At 48.3% G+C, this 13,408-nt stretch overlaps 1 protein-coding gene across 1 annotated transcript in view; it reads right to left on the reverse strand.

Moving 5' to 3' along the window:
• Positions 1–8,528: 8,528 nt before the first annotated feature.
• The window catches only part of IQSEC3 (IQ motif and Sec7 domain ArfGEF 3), a gene marked incomplete at both ends in the record, with an annotated part of 97,865 nt that continues 92,985 nt past the window's right edge, over positions 8,529–13,408 (reverse strand). Inside the window, 4 exons of the mRNA XM_079537672.1 lie at positions 8,529–8,966; positions 11,184–11,227; positions 11,644–11,736; positions 12,508–12,669. Of these exons, the coding sequence (XP_079393798.1) occupies positions 8,529–8,966; positions 11,184–11,227; positions 11,644–11,736; positions 12,508–12,669 (737 nt within the window). The remainder of the gene's footprint in view (positions 8,967–11,183; positions 11,228–11,643; positions 11,737–12,507; positions 12,670–13,408) is intronic.

Consider the following 13,408-nt stretch of genomic DNA (forward strand, 5'->3'; position numbering starts at 1 on the left):
CCTGATGGCACCACCATACCCACAGCTGTGTCCCCTGCAGTACAAACACCTCGATGCATTTTGGTCCCATAGGATGGAGAGAAAGAGAGCTGACATCTCTGTCCCGTCTGCACTTTTTGTCAATGAAGGGATTAGAAATTATAATCTCAGATTTGCATTTTAAAGTGGATTTTCAGCTCTGTGTGGAGCCTCAGCCCAACTTCAGCAAGGAGCTCAGTGGCACAGCCGCTGTCACAGCCCCAGCAGCCACTGTCACAGCCAGAGGTACATAGTTGCACTGTCCCTATGGCCACATCTGCAACACTTGCCCCCAGTCTATGGCCCTAGGCCTCAGAACAACTCCTGCTGCAGGGGCTTCTCTGCAGAGCAGAGCCCAGGATCATGTGGTACCCGAGGGCCCCATGGCTGGAGCTGCTCCCAGGACACTGTCTGCTAAATCGTACTGGTCCCCATCAGCCCACAGCCCCCGGAGGCTCCCACTCCTTTCTGCAGCCTCACCCCTCTCTAAGCAGTACATGCTCCCTTCCCTGCGCTTTTCCCCAGGCTCCTTCCTTCACCATATTGGCTTCAGACCCATGTGAAATGTTAGCAAGCTGCTGTTTGCTTCTTTTCCTTGGCATCTCTACTGCCTTTCCTTCTGCTAATTGCTGCAGCAGTGCCACTTCTAGGGCAGGCTGACAGATGGCCAGGATTTATCTTTGAACAAGCCATTTAATAAGTGCTCCTGCTTTTCCCTTGCACATTTCTTTCCCAGCCACATGTCCTGGGCTGCTGCTCAGGCTGTCCTTTTCACTGGGGATGCCAGGAGATATGGCAGAGGCTTAGGACTGACGTCAGATCCCAGGGGTCACCAGGCTGAAGAGCTGGGAGGCAGAGAGAGGCTGTGGGCCCCCACTGGCTCTTTGTGGCAATGTCCAAGAAAATTTGCTGATGATACTAAACTGGGAGGTTCTGCACCAGAGGGCTGAGGACATGGAACAGGCTACCCAGGGCAGTGAGCACAGCCCCAAGCTGCTGGAGTTCAAGAGGCTTTGGGACACTGTTCTCAGACAGAGAGGGTTGGATTTTGGGTTGTGCTGTCTGGAGCCAGGAGTTGAACTAGATGGTCCTTATGGGTCCCTTCCAATTCAGAAGGTTCTGTTGGGGATGAGTGGCAGCAGGATGGTGGACACAGGGAATGAACATGATGATGCAAGAGGTGGGCGCAGAGCAGGGAGAAAGCCCTACATGGCAAGCAGGAGATGGGGCATTCATCCTTCCTGTGGCTGGCACTGTCTGAATCTCATCTGGTCAGCTCTGCAAGCACTCAGCCTGAGGTTGTGAGCATTTGAGATAGTGGAGAGCTGAAGCCTTCTGCAACGGGTGGGAGTACAAATGTGTATGTCTACTATCAGAATAGACACATCTTAGAGAGACACTAGAAGTGTTTTTACCACTAGTTTCGTCCCTTGAGTCCCGTGGACAAAGAGCTTTTACACTCTCTTTCCACTCCCTTTTGTTGAAATGAAGTTGGTACTGGCTGGGAGGATCTTCCCTCAGGAGCAGAAGGGCTGAGGGAGACAGAAGGGCTGGAGCACAGCATCGCACAGCTTAAGGCCCCACTCCACATGCTTGAGAAGAAGTCCAGCTCGTGGGGTGTATGGATTAAGGCAAAATCCACAGCTTTTAACCTCAGCTGCACTCATTAGTTGCAGGAAAGATACTCCAAGATCACCCAAGTGTGATAGAGCTCCTGAACTGACGGAATCACACAGTCCTGATTGCCAAGTTGGCTTCATTCTTGAGGAAGCATCTTGTATCCAGCTGTCTTAGGTAGGGCAGCAGGGTGAGCACGGCTCTTGCTGCACTCAAGATCTCGCAGTGACTCTACAGAGCGACACCTCTCCCTTGGCAGCTGTGATGACAAGAAATCTGAACCTTCAGGGAACTGTGGAGATGACTGGAGGTGACCAGCTGTCCCCAGATTCCCTGAAACCCCAGCACAACTTTCCAGAGTCTCCCAGGCATTGTAGAAAGGGGCCTATCATGTCCTATATGCAACAGTTGTACTACAGCCTCTGTCCCTGATAAGAGACTGTGACGTGGCAGTTTTGGATTTGGGGTAAGGCTCCTGCTGCATACTGATCCCGCAGGGCCCCAGTGCCTGTGTTGGCCTTGGGACGAGACTCTGACCCAGGGCAGGACACAGCAGGGCACACAATGCTGAGGTCAGCGGCGCCTCTCCTACACCTCACTTGACGGGGCAGGGTGGGACCTGCTTATAGGAAGCACGTAAGGGATGTGTTTAATTTAAAGTCCATCTTGAAAGGATCAGAGAAAAGCGCTTCTCAGAATTCTCTGTGGAAAAGAGTGGCATATACTGATGAGCTCTGAATGCACTAGGGCTTTGTTATTTGTCAACTATGTAGACAATATAACATATATTGCCTATATAGCTGTATAGATGCAGTATGGCAGTTGTGGTGTATGCTTTTTGGGTTGTAAACTCTTTGTATTGGCACTGCCTATATGTGCCTACACACTATCCATGGCAAAGAGTCTGGCCATCTTCTTATTAACAATAGCTAGTATATGTGCAGCAGAGTAAGGCAGGAGTATAACACATATAGACAATCTGTTTTTATTGCTTTCATCTTTACAGCCAGGTATGTGATCTAAACATCAGGCAGAAACTTCTCCAGATAATTTCCTGTTTCAAAACATCTTAGAAAGTGGATGTGTTTGGGATGGACCGATAGATAATACATCTGTGGCACACAAAAACAGAAATGGAAGCCTCTGAATCCCTGCGAATTCCTATCCGTGTCTCAGGGATTTCTGCCCTCTCAAGTGTTTCACCAAAGGCCTGTGGATCTGAGGGATTCTTTGAAGCCAGCAAAGAATGTGCAGCCTACAGACTGCTTCCTCAGCAGGTGCAGTCCAACCCCAGCTGCAAAAATGTGGGCTGCTGTCCTCCACCCGCTGCAGAAGAGAGCTTCTTCACGTGCACGTGTTTGTCTCTGATCATCTCTCATCCCTGTGCACAGCTTCACAGAGGTTGGTTTCATTAACCCCAGGGTGATGCTTTGTGTAAATATGCATGCATATCTGATTTGCATGGAAAATGTCATTTTCCCAACATGTCCCTCATCCAAATGTTAGTCGAGCCTGAGCCTCTGCAACTCACAAAGTGTGCTGTGACGGTAACTGGAGCCCACACAGCTGTCCTGCTCAGGCAGAGCATGGCTGCACACGTCTGACAAAATGTACGGCGTGTTCAGCCGCATGGGTAGCAGAGGTGCCTACACATGATCTGCCATATAGTCTTACATGTTGGCAGATGGTGTGTGCATTAACGCGCGGTGTGTGCTGATGTCTCTGGGTGAATGAGTTTCTCTGCAGCCAGCTGGCGTACAACACATGCACTGGCACACTCGGCGCATGAAGTTGCTCTCCTTGCTGCAGCATGCACACACAGCAGCATGCGCTTGGCACGGCGTGTACTGTGGGCAGAGAGACTGGGACCGGCCCCGCTGCATGCCAGCAAGGTGCAAGGGAAGGAGCTGCAGTATGTAGGGCTACCGTCCTGCTTTCCTCTCTGCCTCACCACACGGGTGAACTGCACATTGGACAAGATTATTTCTCCCTGGTTTCCTCCGGATCTGGTCCTTTGGGGGCCCCAAGCATGGAGTTAACTGATGAAAACTCGGCAGTGGCCACACAGGGCTGTCCCCGAGGCCAGCAGGAAGCCTTGATGCTCAGCAGCCCTTGGGAGCACAGCCGTGGTGTGTCAGCCATGCACCTGCACACACCGACAAAGCCCGGGGACACGGGAGGGGGCCGAGGCAAAGAAGACATTGGCGCACAAGTGACAGATCTCAATATAATTTCTAAAACTCTATTATAATCGAACAGATAAAATACCTCTGATCTATTTCTGTTGGTTTGTTACAAAATAGCCATTTGGACTCTTAGCTAGGTGTGACCACACCACTTTCCCCAAAGGAAGCTTTTCTCAGTGATATTTACAGCAGAAAACACGTACAGACAGACAGGTGCTTTTCAACAGCCTACACACAGGTAACACATCTGTTGTTAACTTGTTTTTTTTTTTAAAAGACACATTCAGATGGGGTGGTGATTAGTGCTGAAGAGCTGGGTGACTCTGAAGCTGCTGTCCCCGGCATGGCTGTGGGGAGCAGGCAGGACGCAGACAGCTCGAGCTCACAAACACAGTCCCGGAGCCCATGTGGGCACAGTGAGGCAGCGGTGAGGGGAGGCAAGACCTGCTCAGCAGCTCTCATTTCAAAGCAGAGACTCTCCCAAGCAGCAGCTTGCTGGACACAGGACTCAAATTTGTTTCAGAAACCTCACCAACACATGCGGGCAGTTGCAGGTTAAGCCTTCTGAAAAACATACAACAAAACTCTTCCAGCTCAGAGGCCCTCGAACGCTTCCAAATCTGGCAGTACTTTTTGTGAAGAATGAGTATTGGTGAAAAGCTGCTTGTGGACCATGCTCACAACTTTCATCTACGGCAATGTGTGAAAACATAAGCAGTGCTTTGCAGGTCTTGCAGAAAACACTAACTGCTGCTACCACAGTGGCCCAGTCAATAGTATTAAAAGCACAACAGCAGCAGACAAACACTGCATTAAACCCAGATTGTTTGTGCTAAGCCTGATCCTACTGCCAGATTTTTCCCACCCCTTTGTTTGTGCTATAAACAAATCAATTTCACTGGACCTGCACCAGCATGAGCAAAAGAATCATGACAGTGATGGTTTGCATAACACAGCTGTCAGACCTCCCTAACACCTTGCTCTGTTCCACCTTCCAGCAGAGCCACCTTCCTGCCTGGCCACTGAGCACCAGACTCTTGCTGCAGAATGTTCTATATTGGCTTTCTCCCTTCTCCTCCCCTCCTTTTTTTTTTTTTTTTTTTTTTTTAATATAGAAGGATAAGAACCCAGCAGCAAAAAGCCATCATTCTTTAGGGTTGATCTAATCTCTGCAGCGGCTTCTTTCCTGATCCCACCACCTGAAGGGTTGTGCCAGCTTCACCATCAGGAGCACTTCACCAGCCAACAGCTGGTGGCTTTTCTTTGGTGAGTTGCAGTGCACGTTTTGTCCTTCATGAAGCTGTCACTGACAGGCTCGTTCTTGCCTGTGCCCCATCAGCAGTTAGTTTGTGTGCAAGGGTGTCTACTCACAGCGCTACAGCTACACTGCATTTGTGTCTTGCACTTGCACGTGGGAGGGCTGTGGAAGCAGACAACACAATAGATCAGATGAGGTGCTGACTTGCTTTAAAGTGCTTGTCGTCCTTCTAGACCAACCTTCAAAGGAAAAACAATCCGTATTTTGAAGTGAAGTCCGAAGGGCTCAGCTACACAGTAGAACTTATGGCAACCTATTTTACCTGACCCTGAAATGAAGTGTTTTGGTATCTCTGTGGCCAATCCCAACAGAAGATGCGAGAAGACAGCAAAGGTTATCTCTGCTTCTCTGCCCAAAGCTGGAGGCCAGCAGTAGCCTTTGCAGAGTCAGGAAAGTGGATCCGTCTTGCCCTGAGAGACGGCTGTGCCACAGGTATTTTGGCACTTCAGTTAATTCACATCTGCCCTTCACCCAGCATTACGGAGCGAGTCTCATGGAAGCTTCCTTCCTTCTTTTTTTTTTACATTCTTTTTGCTTTCCCAATCAATTATTAAAGCAGCAAATCTCTCTTGTAGGAACTTCATAGATGTGATAAATATTTTATCCCAAAAAATTATTTCATCAAGTACCTTAAGGTTTTTGTTGTTGTCACTTCGTGTTAAATGTCAAGTAAAGCCTAATTTATTTAACACACACATGCACGCACACATACAGACCTGCAGTGGTTCATTGCACTCCGGGAAAAAAATGAACTGAGTGCTGCCATTCCTCTCAGGCAAGCTTTCTGGGAGGACAGAGCAGTGCCGCTGCCTCTTGGAAAACCCCTTGTACCTCAGCAGGAAGCAGAATACTGCAGCCACACACTGTGTTGGCCAGCCAGGGACATATGCCACACGTAATGACCTTAGTGGTCTTTCCCAACATCTGTGATTCTATGATTTGGTGATTCTATAAGCTTTCCCATGAAGCTGCAGGTGGGTTGGGTGAGATCACAGGTGCTGTCTCATGGCGTAGTGCCATCTGGGATGCATCTAGCAGCAGACCAGGGCAGCCATGTCTCACAGCTGGATGGAGTCCGAGGGATTGAGCCCTGCCTGGAGCCATATGCCCATAACGAAGGCAAAGACCTTACAAGGGATTGGCTCAGAAAGGTGGAACATCTTTGCTGTCCCTGGAGGTTGGATAGGAGAAAGCTTCTCTGGTCTGAAGGGAGATTGAACTTCTACTCAGTGCTTTCTAACAAATCTCTCAGTCTTCTGCTTCCACGGGCCTCCCTGAGGCTATGCCTGTTTGTTCCCGATCAATACATCTTCTACTGCATGTAAAAGCATCAGTCTGGTGCCCAGCTCCAGAGAGCTAAGTAAACAACCAAGACAGGTCTGTTGGCAGATCTGGGTGCAGGGGTCAGGCTCAGAAACTAGCAGACCTGGAGCTCAGCAGGCCCCTGCCCTGGAGCACTGGCAAGCACAGGGCAGCCTTCACCACAGCCCCTCCTTGTTTACATAACCCCAGCTGGGTATATGGCAAGGTCACAGGAATGAATTCTTTCATCTGAGTGTTTCAGCAGAGCCAAGGGACATCCAAAGAGCACTGGTGGGGGGCAGGTCCTAATGCATTCTTTCACTGGTAATAAGCCCCAGAGATGAGAATCCTGGAATATTGCTGCTGTGTGGATTTTAGCATACAGAGAAAAAAATATATTTCCTGCATGTCTCCACCATCCCTTTTTCCTGACATTTTGCACATCCACACTACTGCCAACACTCCTCACCTCTCTTTACCCCACCAACAGCCAACCAACAGCGCTTATTCCTCAACCTCATTCAGGAAAGAAGACCATTTCTTTCCTTCCCTCTTAAAATAAAAATAAGGGCCCTAAAAGGCGTACTGTCCTATTTTGAAATCCTAAAGTTGATCTTCTTAAGCCTCGAAGGAAGATAGAATGAATGAGTGAAACCAAAGCCTTTAAGCTAATTAATACCTTCCCCTCCCTACTGCTCAAAAAGATTTTTTTTCATCTAAAAATACAGCCATAGCTCATTTTTAATGCTGTCTTCTTTCATATCAATGTCCTCAATAAAGAAGAGAAGCTGAGCTGTCATCTCTATCTCAACATCTTCCCCTCCCCTCACTTTGAAGCTGGGATAGAGAGGAAGATTGGAGAAGGGGCCTTGGTGTGCAGCTTTCTTATGGGAAGGGCTGAGACAGGCAATGGCATAGTCAGGCAAGAGATGCAGATGGCAGCTCATGTGAGTGGGCTCCATAAAACCTTTTCCCCTTAACACTGGAGGAAGAGCCCAAGAGAAGGAACCATCCACCCCCAGGAGGTGAACATAATACTTAGCTTTCTTTCAGAATGTATAAAAGCAGATGGGAAGGAAACACAAAACCAGCTAGAATGAGAAAAGCAGAGGTGGATCTGTTTCATGCTAGAAAAGACAGTCGTGTGTATGTGTGTGTTTTGAGGTGGAAGGCCACCTCTTGGTGCCATCTCTTTGGAAAACTGCTCATCCATTCCAGGGGAGATCCCTGGGCTTAATCTCTCCCTTCTGCTCTCTCAGAACTGCTTAGTGTTTCCTTTAGTAAGCATGCGCCATACATACTCTACCATACAGGTGTATTTACACATGATGTGGTCTGCTAGGTCTCAGCAGAGGTCTCTGGTACAATGCTCCAACATAACAGAAACAAAAAGTTTTGGTGTTCAGAGTGAGGCCATCTTTGTGTGTACTGCAGCTTAGGACAGTCTCTCCTCCTCTCAAGCTCTCTTCCATTCTTGCGCTCCCTCATCTGGAACCAGCTGCTTCAAGGAGATAATATTTGAAGAGCGATGAGGAGAAAGCATGGCAAGTGGAACAGGCTCTCAGCTCCAGCTTAGCAGGCAGCAGCAGTGGTGGCAGGGAAAACTCCACCCCTGGGAGTGCCCCAGCATCTTTCCTTGGCACGGGTGAGTCAGTTTCTCTCTGAGGCTGGCGAAGTTTCAGGGTGGGTATAAACCTATGGCCAGGTAAATGCAAGGCAAGGAAGAAGATCAAGGAGTAGCAAACGGAAGACACAGTGCCTAGAAAGCAGCAGGTCATCAAGCCTCTCAGGAACAGGGCAGCAAAGTGCTACGTGGGGATGGCATGAGCACAGGAGGCCTGCAGGGCCAGCAGGATGTAAGGGTATGTAAGCGTGTAGGTTGGCAGGTTCTATAGATGGCTCTTCGTGATTAGCATCATCTTGAGGGGAGATAGGGCAAGAGTTAGCTCTTTTTTTTTTTTCTCTTTTCTTTTTCTTTTACTAAAAAATAAATCACAAACTAGATCTCTGTAGGCAGAAAGGGTCCCAGGGAGGCGGTGGGGCTGGGAAGCGGGGGAGTCTGTGCTGTTCTGGTGCTGGTGGTGTGGCTACACGAGGCTCCGCGAGCCACTGGAGTACCTGCGCCTCTGAAGCAGGGAGCTGGGGGGGCAATACTGGTGGGGGTGGTTGTAGGGAGGAGGTGGAGGTGGCAGGGGAGGCTGATGGACCAGCTTCATGGGGGTCCCGGGGAGCCCACTGCCCACACCGCGCCAGGGGGTGGAGGTGCAGGAATCAGAGGTGACGTAGCGTGTCAGAGTCTGGTTGAGGGCCGGCTCCATTCGAGCGAGGCACGGCTTGTCCAAGACAATGACTTTGACAATCTGCTGGCACTGTACAAGTGTCCCCGCCGAGGCGGGGTGCGAGGGCACCAGTGCTGTCTCCAGCCGCTCCCGTGGCATGTTAAGACGCATGCTGGGCTGCATTCCACTCTCGGGCCCCAGGGCGGAGTTGTGCTGGTACGTTTGAAGCCTGTTGTGAATTGACACCTATTTTAGAAACAGTCAAAGAAGCATTAAATGTTACAAGACTTTTCCCATCTGCTGCTACTGGCTGCCCTGAACCCCCGCCACCAGTCAGCCTCACTTGCATCGAACCCTCCCCTCTTGAAAAAACAGAACAGGCACAAGCCCTGGCTGCATCCCTCTCTCCCAGCAGCCCCATCATCCTATCTAGGCCTTTGTGCCTCTGTCCCTTCCATTGCATCAAAGGCGGCAGGGCTGGTGTTCCCAAATGCAGTGCAACTTTGATTATCCAAACAGCATAGGGAACGCAAATCAACTCAACGAGTGGAGGCATCCATAAATTCTTGTAATAATGAATAGACCTCAGCGGTCATGCCTTTGCCCCCAGCAGCAAAACAAGGGGGCAAAAGGGACAACTGGGTAGCAAGGTTTCAGATAATCGAGGTTGTACATTTCTGCAAAAATGATGGTAGCTGAATCTGAGATAGAGAGAGAGACTCGAGCCTTTCCCAGCTCCCTGCCTTTCCGAGTATGAAGGTACACCACATGACTGGCTAATCTGTTTACAAAGGAAAAAAGCAGAAATCTGACATACTCTAGCAAAAGGCAGCTCCCTCTGATCCATTTGATGGTTTGTCAGTGAAAGGAAATGATTTTCAGAAAAGAAAAAAGAAAAAAAATGCCCATCTAGCTCATACAATGATAAAAGAAATTCATGATGAAATGGCAGCAGATTAGATAATCTCAAAGAAATGGAAATGCTCCTCTGCTGGCAGAGTATTATGTGGGCAATGGGAAGGGGGGGGGTGGAAGGAGGAGGTCATCAGGGTCCCCACAGAGAGATGCTGACAATAGAGTCACTCAAAAAAGAGAGTTCACTGAGACCAGCTTAAAAAGGGAGCTGGTCTGGACTAGAGATCGTTGAGGGGGAAGCACAGCAGTAAAATGGTGCTTCCTGGATGGTGACTGAAGTCATAGTTCCTCCTGGCAAGGACATGGGCTGATGGAGTCACCAGAGCACAGCAAGGTTGCTGTTGAATGTCAGTCAAATGACAAATCCTGGGTAGGATACTACTGCTTGGTGGCTGGCACAGCACTTCCAGCAAGGCAGGGGTACAGATGGGCAGACTGGGCAATGGGGGTGCCCTGATGGTCTGTATGTTAGACAGCAGAGCCAGCAGCCATGGAGGAGGAGCTGTGGAATGACCAAGCTTCCCACCATGCTGGAACAAGGATGAACTGTTTGTCCCTACCCAAGCATGGAGGTTGTTCAGGCCCAGAATGCAGCAGGACTGTGTCAGTATTTATTCAGGCAGTGAAATATACCTTTGGAAAAACTTGTTGTTGGGCCATGAAGTGCTAGTGACATTAAAATACATGGAAGTCATTCTCCACAAGAAAACACAATGCCCAAAAGAAATTGGAAGTTGGCTGTGAGAGGCACCTTATCCAGACAGTGGGTGTCTGCAGGGAAATGGGTGTTTTTCAAGGAACATCAGTGACACCCACTCCCCACAGAGAAGCTGAACTCCTCAAACACATATACTACGACAAGAAGGGAAAGAAGTGCCCTGGAAAAGGGCAAATTCAGGAAAATTGAGGTATTCCAGACATGGAAAATGTAGGAAGTAGTAAATAAGATTTTCAGAGTGAAGACAGCATTTTTCTGTTTTCTTACAGGCAGCGTGAGCATGGGTGTCTGTGAAGAAACAGGCAACCCATGGGTGCTAGACATCCCTGCAAAGATAGAAGCATAAGGACAGCCAAGCTCCCTATCTAGGAAGGTGAAGCTCTGGGAAAAGTCTCTGATATAAAAAGGCCATGCTTAATCCCCTTCAAGGGATGGAGACACAGCTGCAGAGATTATGCAGGAAAGCTGGGCTGCAGGGAAATTTGCATGTGATGCTGCATGGAGTTAGCATGTCAGGGAAGTCTTTAGTGGGGTTCTCAGTCTCCCCATAAGCAGTGGGGTGGGTTAGTCTACAGCGTTCGGGAGCTTGGTCCATGAGGGATGTTACAGTTATAAAAACGGATTGAAAATGCTTTGAAGTTTAGTTTGGATTTGAAAGTTGTATTACCCGTCCTAGCAGTAACTTTTAATTGTATCTCTGGAAATTGGTAAAATTGTCAGTCTGGCTGGGGAGGCATTGATTAATACCTGAGAAAAGAAACAACAGAGAATGTGAGAAGAGCTGAAGTGAGAGAGAATTACTTACCTCAGCTGCTCCGCACTCTACTTACCTCCACTGTGCTGTCCGAGACCTTCTCCCCCAAATCCTTCTTGCCTTTAAAATAAAAGAAAACATCTCACTCATGAGGTCTGTTCCTCAAGTCAAGAGCTGGCCCATGTAGGGTGGACTGGAAAGCTCTAGGAAGAGGTCCCAATAGGACTCAAGATAAACTGAATTCCTCTTTCAATCCATCAGTTGCATGGTGGTATAGGGGAGACCCTTTTGGGGTCCTACTGTTAGGTCTCGATGTTGAAGAGAGTTGGTAGCCACCCATCAACGCACTTGTTTTTGGTTGGCACAAAACATAAAGCTTCTACAAAACTCAGAACACAAAGCTCCTACAAAGGAGCTGGCGTTGCAGAAGTGGCAGAAAAGACTCCAGAGGAAATATGTAGTGCCGTTACTGTGTTGCATTAGTTTTAGAGGAAGAAAAGTGGGCCGTGCTCAAGAGAAGTTAGCTGACTCTTTACCTGTTGGTGAGCTCTGCTTGGACTGTGGTTCTATCTGGGCTCCATTGCTCCGTAGCGAGAGAGTCTTTGCCCCTTGCTGCTTCTCCAGCTCCCCTGCAAGACAGATGTGTGGCAGTGAGTGAGAAGAGGGATGAAGGGAAGAACCAGGGTATACTGAAGGACTAAAGTGGGAAGTCAGCAAGAATTAATGTAAGAATGTGACAAGAGTCTGTCAAGAAAGGAAGGAGAGAGGAACAGCTAAGAGAGAAACAAAAACTGGAGAGGATTTGATATATGGAGGACCTTACATAAGGCCTCTGTGTATGACTTGCATTTATAAAGAATAGGTTATTGCTGCATAAAGGGGTACCACTGATGCTGAGCTACTTGGGCTTGTTAGTTCATACATGGCAACATCATTAAAGTCTACTTGGACCTTACTCTATGCAAGACAGGCCCCAGAATGGCATGGTACAGACTGCTTTTCTCCCACATGTCCCTGGAGTGACAGGACAATTCTGCTAAGACTATAATCTACCCTGTACTTCCCAGATATCTACAGATAGTATTTGCATACTCAGAGTGTATGAGATGGAGAAGTCTTCTGGGTCTGATAGTCTAAGCTTCTCTATTTCAGTCTACTGTCTCATACACTCTAATTGACAAGGACCATAAATAGTTCTTCCCTTTCTCCTGCTGCTGAGTGCTCACAAAACCTGGCTGCTTTTTGCTCTATTAGTGAACAGAGGAACAGTCCTGGGAAGACTTCTACAACTCATCCTCTCTGTCACTCTTCCTGAAGAACCCACTGCTTTTACATTTTCTCCCTTGCATACACATGGAGTATGTTGGCATCAGAGTCTGAATTGTGTTAGAGGTCCTTACATTCAATACGTATCTGCTCCAGCTCTGTCACTTCTGCTATTGACTCTTTCAGATCTTCCACAAATTTCTGCATTTCCTCGGCTCCCAGAGCACAGAAGTGCAGTACCTGTTTCTTTTCTGAGCCCGAAACTGGAGTCACCAGTGTGATGCCATGGGGGTAATCTGTGAATAAGATGTGTCAAAATAGAGAGGCATTAGGGTTTCTTGCTGGAGAAGTCTGCTTTCCTGTTTTCCCAGGACAAACAATTTCAGTCCAGAGGAACTTAAGAGTTTGTCACACTGCAAATTGTGAGGATCTGCAGCATTGCAGCACTCCAAGGAAACAGAACGGCCAAGGTCCAGCAGCAAGGCAAGTTACCACCACTACCATAGTGGTGCCATAGTCAAAAACCTCAAGATCTTCATTACAGTTAATGTAATGTCAACACTAAGAACCTGAGCACAGAGATGAGACTATAAAGCCCTCCTGAATCTGCAGAGGAGTTAACAGTATATATGATGCCAAAGATACTTTTTTTCCTCTGGGAGTTGCAGCCTGAGAAGTTGGCTCCTGGACTCAGAGTCATTAATATCCTCAGATACAGGACTTCTCTCCAGTCTCTACTTCCACCAGCAGGGAACATAGCTGCAGTGTCAGCACAGCATGAGTAGGGAGCTCATCATGCTATGCAGAGAGTGCGGTAAAGATAAGGGTGTGGGTTTGCAGCTCTCCACTTAGTAGTCCCCAAAAGGCAAAACACTGTCAGAAATGAAAATGAAAAGAAATGCCCCGAGAGTGAAAAGAGCACAACAGAAGGCTTTTTGATTTAAAGATCAGGATGTATGCATGGAGGAGGTGGCTGCAGATTCAGCCAACGTAAGCTGGAGAACAAAGGTATGCAGAGAACTTCTTAAGCTTGTG

The sequence above is a fragment of the Tetrao urogallus genome (genome assembly GCF_951394365.1).
Source record: "Tetrao urogallus genome assembly, chromosome: 1".
In the NCBI taxonomy this organism is placed as follows: domain Eukaryota; kingdom Metazoa; phylum Chordata; class Aves; order Galliformes; family Phasianidae; genus Tetrao; species Tetrao urogallus.